Below are 17,172 nucleotides of genomic sequence, written 5' to 3'. Positions count from 1 at the left end.
ATGATTTCATCGTGTTATGGTCGTGGTGAGGTGTTGTTAAATGTGTTGCGACGGGAGCGGCGGCCTCAAGCTGCTGGGTTCAACGATCCTGGGGTCTAAGACTCGTAATAGCAACAGTCTCGGTAGAAAGAGGAGGGGATGTGACGGCAGGGAACGAGGTAATAACGAATGTCTCCGTGACAAAACTGGTCTCAATTGGTAAAATAGTGGTGACGGTAAACCACTCGGTGCTGAAGCTTGTCGCAACAGGAGGAAAGGAAGTCACAGTGATGATCTCGGTCGAGTAGACGGTCTCAACAGGAAGCACCGAGGTAACGGTAAAGAATTCAGTACTGAAGCTGACAGGGCTTGAGGGAGGAGCATCACAGAGGACAGTGACGGTGGCGGTGGGAAGGAGAGTTTCTGTCTTTGTGACAGTCACTGTTGGTCTTCGGATGCCCCAGGCGGAAGCTGGGGCAGCTGCCAAGGCAGTCGCGAGGAGGGTGATGAGAAGCATCCCAGGTTCTTTGATGAGGTTTTCGTATTATGGGTGAAGATGGAAGTTAGAGACTGTTTTGCCCAGTCTGTCACTTTGGACCTCCTTTTATATTCACTCGCATCTTGAGCCGCATCGTTTTACAAGTACGATGTTGACCCCTGGTTGAAGGGCGCAGTCATAGACTAATTTCCCACGATCATCCGTGCAGAAACTACGTACCATTTCAAGACTTATACAAATCCAGTAATAATAGTAAAGACCAGGTTGTGATTGGCTATGGCAGGGTTGAGCGATGCGAGAGCCTCGCATTCGGAGATGAAGTAATGCCTTTCACCGACACATATTGAGCAGAAAGTGAATCTTTCCGAGGCAGAGAGCACAGCTCGGAATTTTACATTTACTTAGGTTCAATGTGCCACTCCACGGATGCTGTCGTCTCACACTTGATGTTCTTCTTGACGGGCAAACAGCACCGTGGTATCATAGTTTCATGCAAGGATCATTCTCGTCAACTCTGTTCTTCAGATGGTGGCTCGAGATTGGGTAAATTAATGTAGTTCTAGGAGAGTACCTAGGTAGTTCTGTATTGCAGAACCACCAAGCTACCTAACTCAAGCACCATGAAGCTTTATGGGGTGAGAAACATGTCTTATTCGACGGTGATAAGTGCCCTCATCCTGCTACCTACTTTGTTAGGCGCAACATGCTCTATCAGCCTTCCATTATGGTCATCGAGGTACCCCGCTAACAAACAGCGACTATGTGGGTCAGTTTGTGTCTTGGGCTGCTGCCTGACCATTGTGCAACAAATTCCCGCTCAACTACCAGGACTCACCACACTCGGCTTCAACCTATTATTCGTTCTAACTGGAGGCTTTCTAACTCCATGACCTGTTAATAATGGCGTCCAAAACAGACCTTTGCAAGCCATGTCTCACCGCATTTTCTCAGCCTCTGCCAAATTGCTCCGTCGTCGGACATGCCGATGGTGTCGTCTACAAGTGCACAAGAGACCATCTCTGCCAGTCGTCTTGTCCGATGTGCATCCTAATACAAGGCTTGATCGACAGAGCGGATAAGGCATACGGAAGACTCTCGCCCGACGAAGTCGAGTTGCGGCTAGCACATGACCGTGGGTCTCACGGCGGTTATCGCCCTCCTGCATGGGCCGACCCGGATCCAAGACGACAGCCTGAGGAAGACAGCCTGCTGGAAGGGGCCGAGGACAGCTCGGAGTCTTGGTACAGCTTGAAAATTTGGCTCACACCTGACGTTTATCCCTACAACGCCACCACCATTCTTTATGTTACTCTTGCTGCGGACTTTGGTATGTCACCAGAATTCATTAGAGGCTTGATCAGCTACTGACTTGTTGGCTCAAGGAACGTCTGCCGCAGCGCATGTCGTTGCGCGTCCGCGGCCTGTTGATACAACTACGACCTTCTCCATCATCAAACGTTGGATTCAACATTGTGACGGCCACCACGCATCTTGTAGAGATGCCACGCATAACGCGTCCGAGATGCCTAGGCGTCTTCTCTGGGTGTCAAATGCAGACATCTTTCCCGATATAAGGGTTGCGCCAGTCTCAACTGGAAAGCGATACATCGCGCTCAGCTATTGTTGGGGTGGTGCAGCCGAAGCCAGTGCCCAGAAGAAATCAACAGCTGCCACCATCGCCGAAAACAAACTCAAAATTTCTTTCCAATCACTACCAAAGACAATCCAAGACGCGGTGTCAGTTTCCAGGGAGCTTGGCATCGACTATCTCTGGGTTGACGCGCTCTGTATCATCCAGGATGACGATAATGACCGAAACCACGAGATCGCCCGCATGGGTGCCATTTACGCGAATGCATATCTGACGCTTTCTGCCTCCGGGGCTAGCCACTGCGCCGAGGGATTTCTCGAACGCCCACTGACAGAGTATCGTGAATCCGATTTCTTTGAAGTACCGTTACAACTGCCCGGAGAAGGCTGTCCAACACTGGTCAAAGCAAGCCGCGCAGGGGTCCGGAACATCTGGTCCAAAGAAAACGGGAATCTCTTCTGGTTCCAGAACCGGGAGCTCTTGCACACAAGAGGCTGGACATTCCAAGAGACATTCTTGTCACCACGGTTGCTAATGTATACCTCCCTACAACCATATTGGGTCTGTCGTGAAGCGTTTTGGTCGTGCGGAGATCCTGGCCCGATGGAGTATCTCAGAAACGTCTACCTTCAGGACATGCTCGAACTGCGAGAGATGTCTGATAGACAACAGAAGTACATGCAAACCCTCCCTTCAGACGATCCGAATTCTTCGGCCGAGCTATGGCGTTGGGGCACCATCATACACTGGTTTTCATCACGCCGATTAACGTTGGTTGAGGACAAACCTCTTGCTCTTCATGCCGTCAGGGACAAGTTCACTCGCCATGACCCTAGCCTGCAAGACTTCGCGTTGGGTTTATTCCGTTCCACTGCCCATACGGATCTCCTATGGCACACCAGACATGGGGCTGATCCACAGTCTGAACAACTCTCTGAGTTCCCGAGCTGGACCTGGATGTCTTTTGATGGCGGTGTAACGTGCCCCTTCAAGTACGGAGGACCACAGGAGTCGAGCATGATCAAGACACACGATGAATTTGAGATCAAAACTTGGCCGGGATGTGATCAGTTTGGTCGACTGCTTCCCGATAGTTCGCCGCTGAAGCTCCGGGGTATCGTGAGAGAGGTGGCCATCCCACACCGGTTCTGGAAAGATGGGTATGCGTCTGCTCAGGATATGCCATGCTTTTCACTCCGCGTCCTTGGGCTACGGGAGGACGAGTGGGAGGAGAATGAAGACAGGATTGGTCATATCACTTTTGATCAGTACCGGATGCCGAGCTCGAATGATGACTTTGAGAACAATCCGCCAACCCGGTATAAGACTCTTCAGATCCTCGTTATTGCGCTGCAAAAAGAACACATCGACAACACACTGAGCCTCCCTGACGATAGACAGGGTTATGAAGCAACGTACGGACTTGTCATTGCGCCGGCATTGAGAGTTGGAGGAATACATCGGAGGATAGGGTTCTACAAAGGAGGGGACAATAGTGTTTCATATTTTGACAATGGGGTGACAGAGGAGTTTGACCTTGAATGAACAGTCAACACCCCGTCACCTCGATACATTTCAGGGCTTAGTTCGCAAGCTGCGACTGAGTAAAAAAACTCCAAATCTCCCCCGGAACCCAAGACCTAGCACCGCTCTCCGGCCCGTTATCAACCGCCCCCGGCCAATGCCCCCCATCAAAAGGAATCCACGTCACAGGATACCCGCTCCTGCACCCGTTGAAGTTGGTCTTGATATGAATCCCACTCCCCCTCGCCGGCTCAGGCGCATTGGTGTTTTGACACCCGTTATTCCTCACAAACCGATCCCTCATCGCCCTCCCCTGCCCAACGTTCAACGTCCCGTCCCAAACCCCATGAATACCAAGATAAGCCACAGGATCATTCCCACCGCTGCAACCAGACAACTGCCCACCCCCAATAACAGCCACACCCCTGAACTCCCTCGCTCTTGAACACGCCAGGCTAAAGGTCATACTCCCCCCGTATGAAAACCCCAAACTGAACCTCTGCCTCTGGTTTACGCACAAGGCATCTTCGATATGGCGAATCATGGTATCGACAAAAGCGACGTCTTCTCCCCCGTTATTAGCCCACCCATTGTTGATCCCCTGAGGTGCGACTAAAATGGCGGACTCCCCTGCGTTGCGCTGCATCCCGTAGTATGACCATAGCTCGCGGTCGGTGCCGCCCGAGGAGATGTCGTTCATTGTGCCACCGACCCAGTGGAAGGCGAAGATGAGGCGGTATGAGCGGTTGGGGTTGTAGTTGTTGGGGACGCGGACGATGAATTGTCTTTGTCGGCCGTTGACGTTTACGGTGCGGACGCCGGAGCCAAAGGGTGATTTGCCGCAGCCGGGCGAGGGGTTGGAGAGTTGGCGGGGAGCGAGGACAGTTCCAGGGGTGGCGGAAGGGAGGGCGTGGGCTAGGGAGGTTGAGAGGGTGAGGAGGCTGGTGAGGAGGTGGGTGAGGGCTACCATCGTTGCTGGCTGGGCCCTTTGCTCCGGGGCTGAGTGACTTGATGGTGAGGGTTGAAGTTGGGTGCTGTGTTGGCGAAGATGTGGCGAGTTATATACCTGTCGGGTAGGATACCAGGTTGGTGAGGAGTCTCACCACGAGGTTGTCATGGCAAGATTGGTCCAGGAGCAAAAGGTTGACATTTGATGCTTTCATGACCAAATCGACCGAGATTCAGTTTTCTTTGGCACCTACCTAACTAACATGGCGAACCTTACTCCCGGACAGCTTCCATCCGTGACTGTGGCGGTGGAGTTCAAGCGGAAGACGGGACATACCTGATTGGCGCGCTTTGTCCCGCTGCGTCGTTCCTGGTTGAGTCGAAGCGACTACAACCTCGCTAAGATGAACTGCCGATGGCTGGAGCCTCTCGTTCATGGGACCGATGGGGTCGTAAGGTTGAGTTGATATCAAATGAGTGTGTTGAGTGAAAGCCATTGGAGGAGAATTCTTGACAGTACAAGTTTCGCCGTTTTAAAGCGCAAGTACGGCGATGTTTATAGGGGCGGATGGAAAATTGGATGCTTTTTTTGTGGTTGAGATATAGCAGTCGATGAATGATATATATGACTGGAGATGAGGCAACCAGGTAATGGGCAATAATAGGAGACAGATTCGGAAATCTTAGCCCGCCGTTACCGACGGCGGTACGGCGTTTCCACCCTGTAATGTCTGGAAGCTATCATTTTGGAGAATCATATGGAGAGATTACCAGTTAGCTGCAGCTCTGTCTAGGAATGTGTTCTCTCTCAAGTCAACAAGGCCGTGCCAGTCTTTACAGCAATCTGTATAACCAGCTGGAAATCGCATGTCTAAACTATAGTTTCAAAGAAATTGTTTATCCATTGTTGATTTTCTTTCTAAATTCCATGTTGGGCGACACTCATTAGTGGTTCCAACCACAATGCTGGTGGACTTTGAAGAAAGAAACATTCTCCCGTCACGGACTACTTCCGGTCCAGGTCTGGATAGGTCAACTCTGTAAACGCGGCTTAAGATTGGCATGGGTACATTACCTTGTGCTAAGGTATGCTACGCGCATAGTACCACACGTTGCCCTAGTTGGGTACCAGATCTAGGAGATGCACAATCTCAGGTCAACGGATTACGGGAACGGGTGACGCGGAAGCGAAATTCAACACCTACGGCAGTTCGGATGTTGGAGCGAAGTTGAAGGTATAAAAGAGGGTTGCTCTCCATGTGTTGTCTGTTCTAACCTTCTTCACCTCATCTTCAACCTTCTATCCTTGTTACTCCTGACAGCCTCCCGGTCATCATGCACTTCTCTACCGTTGCTGCCGTAGTCTTTGCGGTGGCTCCTCAGTTGGCATCCGCACACTTCCTCTTTCCCCATCTCATGCTCAACGGCGTGCGCACCGGCGCGTTTGAGTATGTCCGTGAACACGACTTCGGCTTCATGCCGCACAACAATGACTTCATCAACTCACAGGACTTCCGCTGCAACGAGGGCTCCTGGAGACACCGCCGCGAGCCCAAGACGGCGCAGGTCATAGCTGGGCGAGACACGGTTGGGTTCAACCTGCACCTTGACTTTGGGATCTACCACCCGGGCCCGGTCACTGTAAGCACACCCACTCGACAGAACCCCCAAACACAGTGACAAGTATTGACGACCATTACCTTCACAGATCTATCTCTCCAAAGCCCCCGGTGATGTCCGCGACTACGACGGGTCGGGCGACTGGTTCAAGGTGTACCAGCTCGGCACTATGATGCCCTGGAACGGCACTGATCAGGGCTGGCTTACGCGCGACAAAAAGAACTTTCAGTTCCGCCTGCCATCTGAGATTCCGGCCGGCCAATACCTGATGCGCATCGAGCAGATGAGCGTTCATGTATGTTTTGAAGCGTCTACCTGACTGCCTCCTTTGCTTCTCTTACTAACAATCCTTTTCAGCCCCCTTACAAACAGAAGGAGTGGTACGTCCAGTGCGCCCATCTGAATATCGCCAGCAACTACAACGGACGCGCCCCCGGTCCGACCATCCGCTTCCCGGGCGGTTATAAGATCAGCGACCCTGCGATTCAACTTGACAGCTGGGCCAAGCCTCCTCCGACATTTGCGCCCATGCCCGGCCCTCAGCTTTGGCCTAACTAGGGCTTTGTACAGGGGCGTTCAGGGCCGTCGTAGTTGCACAGATGTCTGTCGGACGGTCTCAAGTCCAAAGACTGCAACTCCAAATAGTCACACACCTATAGTTATCGAGATGAAGCTCCATCAATCGACTAGTTTACCTGGTAGCTTAGACCCATTCTCATTATATCATGCCCCCCCTCCCCGAGCACCTGTTACTGTCCACTATGCTGGCTGTCTCGCCCCCCCTGAACCCCAGTCAACCACCCCCGCCCCAGGCAACACCCTCCCCAACTCCTCCACCTTGGCCACACCGACCACAATCTCCCCTCCAACCTTTGTCCTCCTCGCATTCCCCTCAAACTCTGCCAAAGTCAATAAACTCGCTCCGTCATTCCCTAGTTTCCACCCAGAGACCTTTCCCACAACTTGAACCGCATCAAAGTTCTTCGTCCCATCCACCCCAACAAACAAAGCCTTCTTCTTCGCCGCATCAGTAACCACCTCTTCATCAGCCTCAGCATTAAATCCCCTCCTATTCCAAACCAACCACACCCCATGATCCTCCCCAACAACATCAACAACAACAGCGTAGTTCGTCTCGGTTAGTTCATCCCCTGACGACAGTTTGTAGTATAGCTGTCCCAAAGGATAAACATGCTTTGGCAGAACAGCAGATGAACCATGACTCAAGGAGTAAAAGAAAGGATGCACTTTAGTCCTATTGTCAACTTCTTCATCGGTCTTATGTAATGAACTGACCATGATAGGGGGTAGGGAAAGTGACAAAGCCCCTGCCTTAACAACGACGAGGTACTGATGGCTTGGCGATTGAAACAACGGGATAGGGACCGACGTATTATTGACAGCGTCAGCAAAAGCGGTGATGGCCTTGAGATCAGTGAACTTTGTCGCGATGGATTGGATTTTGGCAAGGGTATCCGCAGCGGGAAGCTTTGCTTGCGGGGAGGTCATCTTTTGAAGGAGGTTTTCTTGCGTCCAGGCGAGATAGGCGTCCGGGGAGCGGGTTTTGGAGCGGACGAGGGAGAGGAGGTCGGAGGGTAGGCCATCTATGGTGGGGGGGTTAGCTTGGTGAGAAGGAAGGGGGGAGGGAGAACAGACCTTTGCGGAGGGATTCGGTGATAGCGTCTTTGACGGCTTGGAAGTTTGGGTTGCTGGGGGTTGCCATGGTGAAAGGTGGGGATGTTGACAAGGAAGTGGGTCTGGGATTAGGGGTTCAGGGGCGACAAAACAGGGGCAAAGTGGAATGTTGAAGCCTCGATCGGGGCAATTGAACAGGTGAGGGATTGACTTCTGTGGAGTGTTCTGAAGGGAGATGATTCCGATCACAAAGAATGAGGCGACTGACTTACACATATATTTACTAGGGAAACATGTCTGCTATCGGAGCTCCTCAAGTTAATTGTTTGCGGCTGGATCATAGGTGCGGAAATGCACTGAACGGTGTGGTTGCATTCGGTGGAGGCGCAGTGAAGTTCAGCTGTTGCGATGACAGCCACATCAGACACCGAAACGCCCCTCAGAGTGGGGGATTAATGTACATGACCTGGCGGACTTCGTTACGATAAATCGTATCTAAGGTAGGTATGATATATCTGAACTGAGGTTGGGGGGCAGGATCTGAGTAAGAGGCGGTATGTGTGCCAAGTTTCAGGATGAGCTGAACCAATCTCAAAGCACTCCTAAAAGGATCCCTCGCTCAATAACCCGAGTACAGACCTAGTGTTTACAGTTAGCCATCGGAGGCTAGATGGGTGTTCTGTACTCGGCATGTTGAGGTACTCATCACTGATCATCTTGGCGCTATGTTGACATTGCTGCTGCGCAGTCAAATCATATAAGGTTTGTCAAGCCCATTGGAATCTATGTCTTTCTCTCTAAGCAATATTGACCCTTCTCCCAACACTGATATAGCCGCTCCTCTGACCAAGTCCCTGACCATGGCCGTCTTCAGAGAAAACCCCCGCATTTACCACCAGTCCGCCCCAACTCGGGCCACCACAAGACAACAAATCATCAACCAGCCGCTTCTCTTCCAACAAACCTGGCAATGTGCACAAGATGCTGCTCAAAACATTTGGCTTCTGTATCGAGACTTTCTCAGTACCGTGTTTACCGCTCAGATTGGTGCCGGCGCAGGTGGAGTGCATCTCGATGATGCCAGAGATCTTGTTCGGCTTGGCTATTGGCTTGTCCTCGGTCCAATGTGGGATGTAGTCCAGGAACGCCACTACCGCCTCGGGGGCGGTCCAGGCGGCTTCCCTACCATGGCAGACCTCAGCTTCATTGACTATCTCATGGGGATTTGTTCTACTCTAGAGATTATAGAGACAAGGATCTTCAACGTTCCGAATGTCCAGCAACTCCCACATAACGTTCAGCACCAAGGCATTCTCAACGACATTGCGCAGTGGACGAATCCAAATAACCAGACTGCCCAGAACATCAGTGTGCTGGGATTTTTGGAGCTGCTGTTGCGAATCGTCGCTCATACATCACCAAACTTGGGTACGTCTGCACTGCTTGACCAGGCCTTGATGAAACCATTCTCTAACACAATCATAGCTACCTTCCGCACCTCGTTGAACAACCTCCGGACTCATCAGCCACGCAACCACATCTACCATAAGCGTGGCCTCCCCCGGGTCATGTTCGTCTGTGCCGGTGGCAACAATGGTATGCACGTCATCACCACTTCCAAAGACAACTGGTATGACTTCACATCTCTTTGGGCGGCGACAGATGCCGCTCGTGTCCAGCGTCAAACCTGCCCACCCATCGTCCTACCTGGCGGAGGGGGCCAACCGGCATTCAATGTCGTCGGGCGGTCCAATGCTATCTTCCATGAGTTTTCCAACGCCGAGGCAGATGTCGCTCAGATTTTATCTGACAATGCTGCCGAGATTATCAGGTCAAATACCATCACAGTCTGGCAGAACCAAGCGGCGCGGTTTGCGAACCATGCGAATGAGAGGTGTTTACCCATGACGGTTCCTGATTTTGCGGTGAAGGCGAGGTGCTTGAGGTGCCAGGCGCTGTTTCGTTATAATGTTAATCATCCTGATGCGTTGGGACTGGTCGGGGCCGAAGCTGCGTGGCGGGGAAACCGCCGGTTGGGGGTGGCGGTGTTGTGTAACGGTGATTGGGATTGTGCGGAGACGTTGGCACATTTCTATTGTGTTGCTGCGAATGTGGTTGGTGTAGGGGGGCTTCACTAAAAAATTATTTCTCTCATCTTTGTAGTGGAAGTCAACAGCAATACTGTATTGGCGGGCTGGTCAACCGCTATCACTGATGATTGCCTTTGGCAATGGCTTAGGGTCTGTAAAGTGAACGTGGATTAGATTTGAGGTGGCTTCAATGCATACTGAGGGTAAAAAGACGTTATTAGAGGCCGGTTACTGCGGATAGTCCAGCTTTTGCCGACAAGGGCGGGACTGGAAGCCTCAAGGCTGGGGCACCCGCGATAGAGGAAGACCGAACTGAGATGGTGCGCTTTTCAAGAACCGACTCCGTATCTGCAGGTGCTAGATACGTCACTGCAATACAATGATTGACGCACCTGAATCTCGACCTTATCACTTTTGCCCCGGTACCAGCGGCTGAAGCGGCCCAGAGGTCATTCTGTTTAACTGGTGATGGACATGCGCTGAGATAACAGCACTTCCGCGTCGTTGCCAATCGTGTAATGGCTTGGACTGAATGTGTTTTTGGCAGGTTCATTGGTTGTTTTGAAGTGCTCGTTAGCCCTAGGCGTCGAATATGTGGACAAGATTAACCAAACTCGGTCTAGATGTCTGGGAGACAACGAGTCATCCATCTTGGAGAATATCGCGGCCCGAAACCCTGTGCCAAACAAATATTTCAATCACTGTAACCTCGAAAACTCCATCGTTAGGCCGGACAACCAAAGCACACATGTTCCCGAGTTCAGGTCAAAAACACAGTGGTTTCTAGTACTTAAACGAGCTGATGCACAGCCACGGCCCTTTCCCGACAGCTCGGAGACGCAGGACTGTAACATACAGAGGTCGCAGCGCTGCCATTCTCCGCCACGGTTGGCGCAACGGCACAAAAGTTTGCCTATTCATTATAACGTCGCCTTAGACATTTTAGTTGTAATGATTGGAGCCACATCCGATACCCAAGGTATCCATTGGCGGCCACCTGCATGCATACTGCTGTCTATGTGGTTGCTCTCAGCACAAGAGGTTATTCGGGCAACAAGATACCTCTGACAAGGAGAAGAGGCGCGCCCTGAATAAGTATCAAAACCCCAATCTCTCCCATCCTTAGGAATGAACTGGCTCGCGTGTCAAGATTGCCGTTGGCTTTCCTCCTGACGAGTGTCACCTCTCGGGCTTCTGTTGCCAACTATGTCCGGTCTCGAGCCACTCGTTGCTTTTTCCTTAGCATGCGCAGTCTGCCAGGCAGTTTCCTTTGCGGGGGAAACTCTCAGAGTCTGCCGGAACCTTTGTTCAACCGGATCGGCCGTCGAAAGTACGGGAACGCAATGCTTAACAAGACTATGTGCCGATTTACAAAAACATTGTACACCAATATCCGGGCCGTTGACTCGAGAGCAGCAGAGGCTGTTGGATGTCGCTCAGACAACTATCGACGCCGCAACAAAGCTGGAGAGAGAAACTACCAAGATATATCGATCGTTGCCGCGGAGCAAAGTGCTCGCGACTCCTACCTGGGCAGCAAGATGTGGCATCTATAAATGCAGGATAGCAAGGCTCGAGAAGACGATGGCCGAGGCTCAAAAAAACTTGGAAACTTGTTTGCTCGTTAGTATGTGGTAAGTTCACATGTACCCACGTCATACGCAGGAAACAATTCGACTGGGTTGGTGTTGACCAGTATTCATAAAGCACGAGGCTAGACGCACTAGCACTGCAACAGCATCAGGACTTTTCCCACTTGCACTGGGATCTTCGTAACTTCATCGGTGCTCGGTCACAGGGGGAAACACAGCTCGCAAACCTGGTGAACAATCTGGAAAAGAGCTCCGAGTTCCAAGACCCTCCGAAGTATGAAGGTGGGGTTTGCGTTACTGCAAGCCTGGATCACTCTCTAGGTCCTACTCACATCAAAGACATTCCGACCTCATCTGGGTACGAAAAGATCTTGATGAGCTTTAAATATCCGACTATGAATGAGCGACGAAATCATATTGGCGAGGGATGCAAGACTACTTTCAACTGGATCTTCGATCAAATCGAGCAGGGAGACAATGATGCGGCCATCGATTGTCATGTCGACACAAAGTCCGAATGGCTCCCTGGCTCAAACCAGCAGAATCCCAATCCAACCACTCACACAACATTCCGTGCAAGTGGTTTTCTGGATTGGCTCCGTTCTTTGCATCAGCCGCTCTTCTGGATTAGTGGCAAGCCGAGGTCAGGCAAGAGCACTCTGGTCAAATTCCTGCTCGATGATCACCGGACGAGAGCAAATTTCGAGGTCAACTTACCACATGCGACAATCATTTCCCACTTTTTCTGGCTTCCTGGCAACGCAATGGATAGGAGCACTAAAGGAATGCTGTGCTCTCTGAATCATCAGTTACTAAGCAACAGCAACAACAACAACAACTATTCCAACGTCTTCCACCACCCAACCTTTCCAAGCATAAAACTGAAAGACAACCCCAGCGATTGGTCAATAAAGGAACTCCAGGACATCTTTGTCTACCTCTTACGAAAGTCAGCCCGTCCTATTCTCATCTTTTTGGATGGCCTAGACGAGATTGACCCCTCCGACGGGCCTTTCTTTCTACTTAGCCTTCTTGATACGGTGTGCAAAATACCAGGAGTGAAAGTCTATACGTCCAGCCGACCCGAGCCAACCTTACAACAATATTTCAACATGACACCATCCTTCCGAGTGCAGGATTTCACAGTGAGAGACATACGAAACTATGCGAGGAAGAGGCTTCGGCTACAAAGTCTCACCAGTTCTCAACGCCTCGACGATGAAGAGTTTGAGAAGCTCATGGAGGAGTTTGGAGACAAGTCACATTGAGTTCTTCTGTGGGCGGGTTTGGCTCTGAAAAACCATCAAACTGGATTGGTTCAGAACGACTCGACTCAAGCGCTGAGAGAACGATTGAATTCTCTTCCAGATTCCTGAATGGATTTTACCAATGAATGTGGAACCGTTTGAATGCCGAAAGCAAGTCTCACCGGGAAAATGCGGCCACATATCTCAACATGATTCTCGACCTATTCGCGCTGTTTGACGGCGTACACTGGAGGTGCAGCACAGTCACAACTCTTGCCTTGGCTCCGGACCCAACTTTAGGAACAGCTCTCAAAACTAGCAATGAGCAGGCAAATGGTTCCGCCCAGCGTCTCCTCGAACGATGTAACGCGCTCGGAAAGAAGATTGAGCTTCACTGTGCCGGACTGGTGGAGCTGGTCGACTCTGAGATTCGATTTGTTCATCGCTCGGCCCAAGACTTCCTGGTAGACACACTGGATGGTCGTGCAATACTGGCATACGACAAGACTTCACGACGGGATCGCGTTTATCAACTTATCAATGCCCACCTCACAGTTCTATCCGTTCAAAGTGAAGAATACCTTGACTGTTTCTACCATTGGCTAGGAAGAGGCCATTATCCGATCCGAGCATCTATCAAGCTCGTGCTCCGTGCATACGACACTCTGGGTACCCTTTCCGACGCTGAAGCTATGGAGCTTCTAGACCGCATCCAGAAGGTCACTGAGACTACGCACTGGGTCTCACATTGCCTGTCACTTCGGGGGAATAACTTTAGCGGCCAGCTCGCGCAACACGGCTGTTTACGGTTTCTATTGCATACGATGAATAGGGCAGAAGAAATATGCGGTTCCACGTCTAGTGCTTACCGAAGCTATCTCATATTTGCGACCCTTCGACGAGCAGACAAGTTCAATTATCACGCAACCGACACCCGCTACACACAGCACCGCTTGGAAATACTATGTCATCTTCTGTCTGCACGGAATGACAGGTTACTAAACCGGGCGGTCCCTAATCCGTATGACCGCGGTGTTCCTCAGCCAAATGTCACGTGTCGCACAACAACAATGATGGAGGTATTTCTTGAGCCTCAGTCGTTCAATCTTGGCAAGTTTCTCATGGATGCCACACCGTTGGATATATCTCAAGCCTTCACGCAGGTGGTTGACATCTGCTTCCAATTCATCAATGTTGGAGAAGATCTGACCAGCGTCATTCTATTCCCATTTGAACATCAGAATGGGTTTGAATGGTCTTATTGTCCTGATTGGAACACTTTGCTTGAACCGTCACGAAGTCCAAGTGCAGTTCTTCTCGTCCAGCTCAACATGGCATTCGTAGTCGATATGTGGTGCCGCATGATGAGCAACTATGTCTTCGACGCCACAGGAAGAAAGGGGCTAGATGCTCTGTGGAAAATGGCCCAAACAGTCAAAAAGGTTGATGTGCTGGGCGCATTCAACAGATCCGATCCTAGCAAATTTCACATTTTGGCAGCAGGAAAAACAGCAGAGTACACAAGGGCCGTTGAGAGCCTGCCTCTAGCTATGCAGAGTTCATGGACCATAGGGATCGATCCAACAATGGACAAGTCGGACGATGCGGTTTCGGAAATGCATGTAAACGAACTCGAAACCGAGCTTATACAACGAGGGCTTCTGGTAAGAAGAAGGGATGTGGAAACAGATCTGAGTCGCTTCAGACACGTGGAGGGAGTACAAGGGAGTGTTACCATAGTATCGGGCAAAAACAGGCCAGCCATACGTATGGGGCTACACATGTTAATACATAAGTTACTTTGACTGATATCCTTATCCACGTGTCGTGGGGCTTGTGAAAAAGCACGTTCAACCCTTGGTCAACAGCACGGTTGCCCCTATCGCACATGACCTGCTGACGGATCTCACTCGGACAACGAGGTACTGAAATTCTCACAGGCTTTGACGCCCCAAAAATCTAAGCATTTCTTCTAGCTATGTACTTATCAATGTACATTCTTGATCTCCCGCAGAATCCGCTGGATTGCCCCATCGTACTCGACAATGATGCATTCCGGCCCTCGCCCACCCATCCCATACGTGTATCCTAGACCAACCCGAATGGCCTGACAACACTGTGTAACTTCTGCAGCCAGATTGTCCCAGTTGTAATTGTTACCCTTCCCTTAGAATGCGAAAAAACAACTGATTGGTGGCAACCTTGAGTATCGCAAGATCGAATCGCCGGGGTGGCATTCTCTGCTCCGGCACCACAAGATATGTCGGGCAGTCGAACTCGATGCTCAACACAGCGTTCTAGTCCCCATTCCTGACCGCCTCACCCACCATGAGTTGGGCGACATTGTTGTCGGGCCAAACTAACGCCATGATTGTCAAAGTGCAATCTGCCTGATGGAGCAAGAAGTTAGACACAAAGTCAAGTTGCTTTGAATTAACACAGGGCTCATGATATACACCTCTGACCAAGAGAACGGTTGAATGGTTTCGTCGGCTGCAGTGAGTTCGTTCAAGGCCGAAAAGGTAGCTGTTCAAAAACTCAAAGATTATCGTCAAGTGTGAATGGCGAGGAGGCTTGCTGTCCTTTCTCCGACAGAGTTGTCTGCCGATGAAAGGTATATATATTTGATAAGTCCCGACTGGGTTGGATGATTGTGGCTCTCGATATCGCCTCTCTCCCGGAAGCTATCGGAAAACACCTGAAGCTCCTTTGTGAATACCCAAGTCAAATTGCGCACCCGACGTCACATTGCTAGTACAGTTGTTGCGGGATGGGCCGTGCCGCCGGGGTATAGAGTTGGACCAACCGGACCCTTATCAATGGCCGGTGTTGACACCCTATGCTACTCCACACCTTCTGACAGCTGTTTCTGTTCCCTTTTGTGGGGAGCCCGGCGTGAAAGATAGAAGCTTAATGTCGAGTGGTGCATGATGGCGGATGGAGCACAGTAGCAGAGTTTGAACCTTTCTCGTCTAAAACAAGCAGTCAGATTGAGGACATATCGAAAGTTCCTGCCGTCACATCTTGAAATGGAATGGCTGGTCTTGATCATAAGACCTGATACCCACGCTTCAACCGAAATGGTCGCCTGTTGGGCTGGCGACCTAGGAAAGTCACTGGCTGCGAAAATGAGGCTAAAATGGCCAAAAAATGGTAAGCAAATTGGTATTACAGTAGTTGGTTGTTGGTTAAAAAGTAAATAGTAAGAAAATCCAGCCTTAAAAATAAACCGGTATAGGTCTGGGAAAACCTGGGCCCTTTAGTGCCCCACACCCCCCCACAGACAGCACACCGCTATCCAAAATAAAGTTATCGCTAATATCCTTCGAAGCCCAATATACGCCTAGATTCTTCCACTTCCTTTAACTCCTTTACCTAATACCCTAGTAGCCTTTTTTCTATATAAATATACGTTCTCTTATATATTTTAAACCGGAAAATCTCGTATTCCTAATAGCTATATAAACTTTATATACTTTTCCCTTTATAATACTTTTATAAATTTATTTATTAATATTTTTAATTTAAAAATATATTAAATATTAAATTTTCTTTCCTTTACTTATTTATTTATTTATTTATACTATATATTAATATATTAAATTTTAATAATATTTTAAAGGTTTAAAACTATAATTTTAGTATTTTTATTATCGGTATATAATATATATAATTTTAATTATAATATATTATAATTTTTTAATATTTTTAATATTTATTATAATAAATACCCTATAAATATTAAATTAATAAATTTTATTTCCGTTATATTTAGGGTAACGAAAATTTATTTTTTATTTTTTTATAATATTAATTTATTAATTATAAAAATAATATAATTATTAATAAAATATTTTTAAAGTAAAATATTTATATATAAAATATTTATAAATCCTATAAACTTTATATTTTTTATTAAAAATTTAAAACTTTTTAATATAATATATAATTTTTTAATAATAATTAAATACCGAAAAAAATATTTTATTAATTTTAAATAATATAATAAAAATTTAAAATTATTTCCGTAAAAGCGGTTAACGATAAAAATAATATCGAACCGAATATTAATAAATAATTAATTTAATATACCGGTTTTTTAAATATATTTTTTTTACTTTTATAATTATTTTTTTTTATATAAAAGAAAACTTTAATTTAATTAATTATAACGTAATTACGTTAATTATATTTTTATAATTAAACTTCTCGAATAAAATATTAATATAAACTATTTAAAATAAATAAACTTATTTTTTTCCGCGGTTCTTTATAATATTAAAACCTAAAAATCTTTTTAATTTACTTAATTTTTTAATATTATATTTATTCTTTAGCCTAATAATAATATTTTTAATAATTTTTATTATAAATATTAATATAAATAGGTTATTTATATATAAAATTATTAAAATACTTATTTTTTTATAACGAAATAAGTAAAGGG

At 48.3% G+C, this 17,172-nt stretch overlaps 7 protein-coding genes across 7 annotated transcripts; 5 read left to right on the top strand and 2 right to left on the bottom strand.

Annotated features, from left to right (window-relative positions):
- Window positions 1-2,000: 2,000 nt before the first annotated feature.
- PODANS_5_10680 (uncharacterized protein) lies at window positions 2,001-3,614 on the top strand (the record flags this gene model as incomplete). Its single annotated transcript, XM_001905579.1, has 1 exon — window positions 2,001-3,614. The coding sequence occupies one exon, from the start codon at window positions 2,001-2,003 to the stop codon at window positions 3,612-3,614; it is 1,614 nt and encodes a 537-aa protein (XP_001905614.1).
- Window positions 3,615-3,651: 37 nt separating this feature from the next.
- Window positions 3,652-4,563, bottom strand: PODANS_5_10670 (uncharacterized protein; the record flags this gene model as incomplete). Its single annotated transcript, XM_001905578.1, has 1 exon — window positions 3,652-4,563. The coding sequence occupies one exon, from the start codon at window positions 4,561-4,563 to the stop codon at window positions 3,652-3,654; it is 912 nt and encodes a 303-aa protein (XP_001905613.1).
- A 1,313-nt stretch (window positions 4,564-5,876) lies between these two features.
- Window positions 5,877-6,719, top strand: PODANS_5_10660 (uncharacterized protein; the record flags this gene model as incomplete). Its single annotated transcript, XM_001905577.1, has 3 exons — window positions 5,877-6,182; window positions 6,250-6,456; window positions 6,519-6,719. 3 exons carry the CDS (start codon window positions 5,877-5,879, stop codon window positions 6,717-6,719), a joined length of 714 nt encoding a protein of 237 aa, XP_001905612.1.
- Window positions 6,720-6,920: 201 nt separating this feature from the next.
- Window positions 6,921-8,072, bottom strand: PODANS_5_10650 (uncharacterized protein; the record flags this gene model as incomplete). Its single annotated transcript, XM_001905576.1, has 1 exon — window positions 6,921-8,072. The coding sequence occupies one exon, from the start codon at window positions 8,070-8,072 to the stop codon at window positions 6,921-6,923; it is 1,152 nt and encodes a 383-aa protein (XP_001905611.1).
- Window positions 8,073-8,581: 509 nt separating this feature from the next.
- Window positions 8,582-9,934, top strand: PODANS_5_10640 (uncharacterized protein; the record flags this gene model as incomplete). Its single annotated transcript, XM_001905575.1, has 1 exon — window positions 8,582-9,934. The coding sequence occupies one exon, from the start codon at window positions 8,582-8,584 to the stop codon at window positions 9,932-9,934; it is 1,353 nt and encodes a 450-aa protein (XP_001905610.1).
- A 1,158-nt stretch (window positions 9,935-11,092) lies between these two features.
- On the top strand, window positions 11,093-11,524 carry PODANS_5_10630 (uncharacterized protein; the record flags this gene model as incomplete). The annotated part of the gene is made up of 1 exon (XM_001905574.1): window positions 11,093-11,524. One exon carries the CDS (start codon window positions 11,093-11,095, stop codon window positions 11,522-11,524), a length of 432 nt encoding a protein of 143 aa, XP_001905609.1.
- A 328-nt stretch (window positions 11,525-11,852) lies between these two features.
- Window positions 11,853-14,530, top strand: PODANS_5_10620 (uncharacterized protein; the record flags this gene model as incomplete). The annotated part of the gene is made up of 3 exons (XM_001905573.1): window positions 11,853-12,737; window positions 12,801-12,852; window positions 12,990-14,530. 3 exons carry the CDS (start codon window positions 11,853-11,855, stop codon window positions 14,528-14,530), a joined length of 2,478 nt encoding a protein of 825 aa, XP_001905608.1.
- Window positions 14,531-17,172: the final 2,642 nt, after the last annotated feature.

This window comes from Podospora anserina, chromosome 5 (genome assembly GCF_000226545.1).
Source record: "Podospora anserina S mat+ genomic DNA chromosome 5, supercontig 10".
Taxonomy (NCBI): domain Eukaryota; kingdom Fungi; phylum Ascomycota; class Sordariomycetes; order Sordariales; family Podosporaceae; genus Podospora; species Podospora anserina.
Note: the sequence above shows the minus strand (reverse complement) of the source record. Positions and strands in the feature narration are given on the sequence as shown.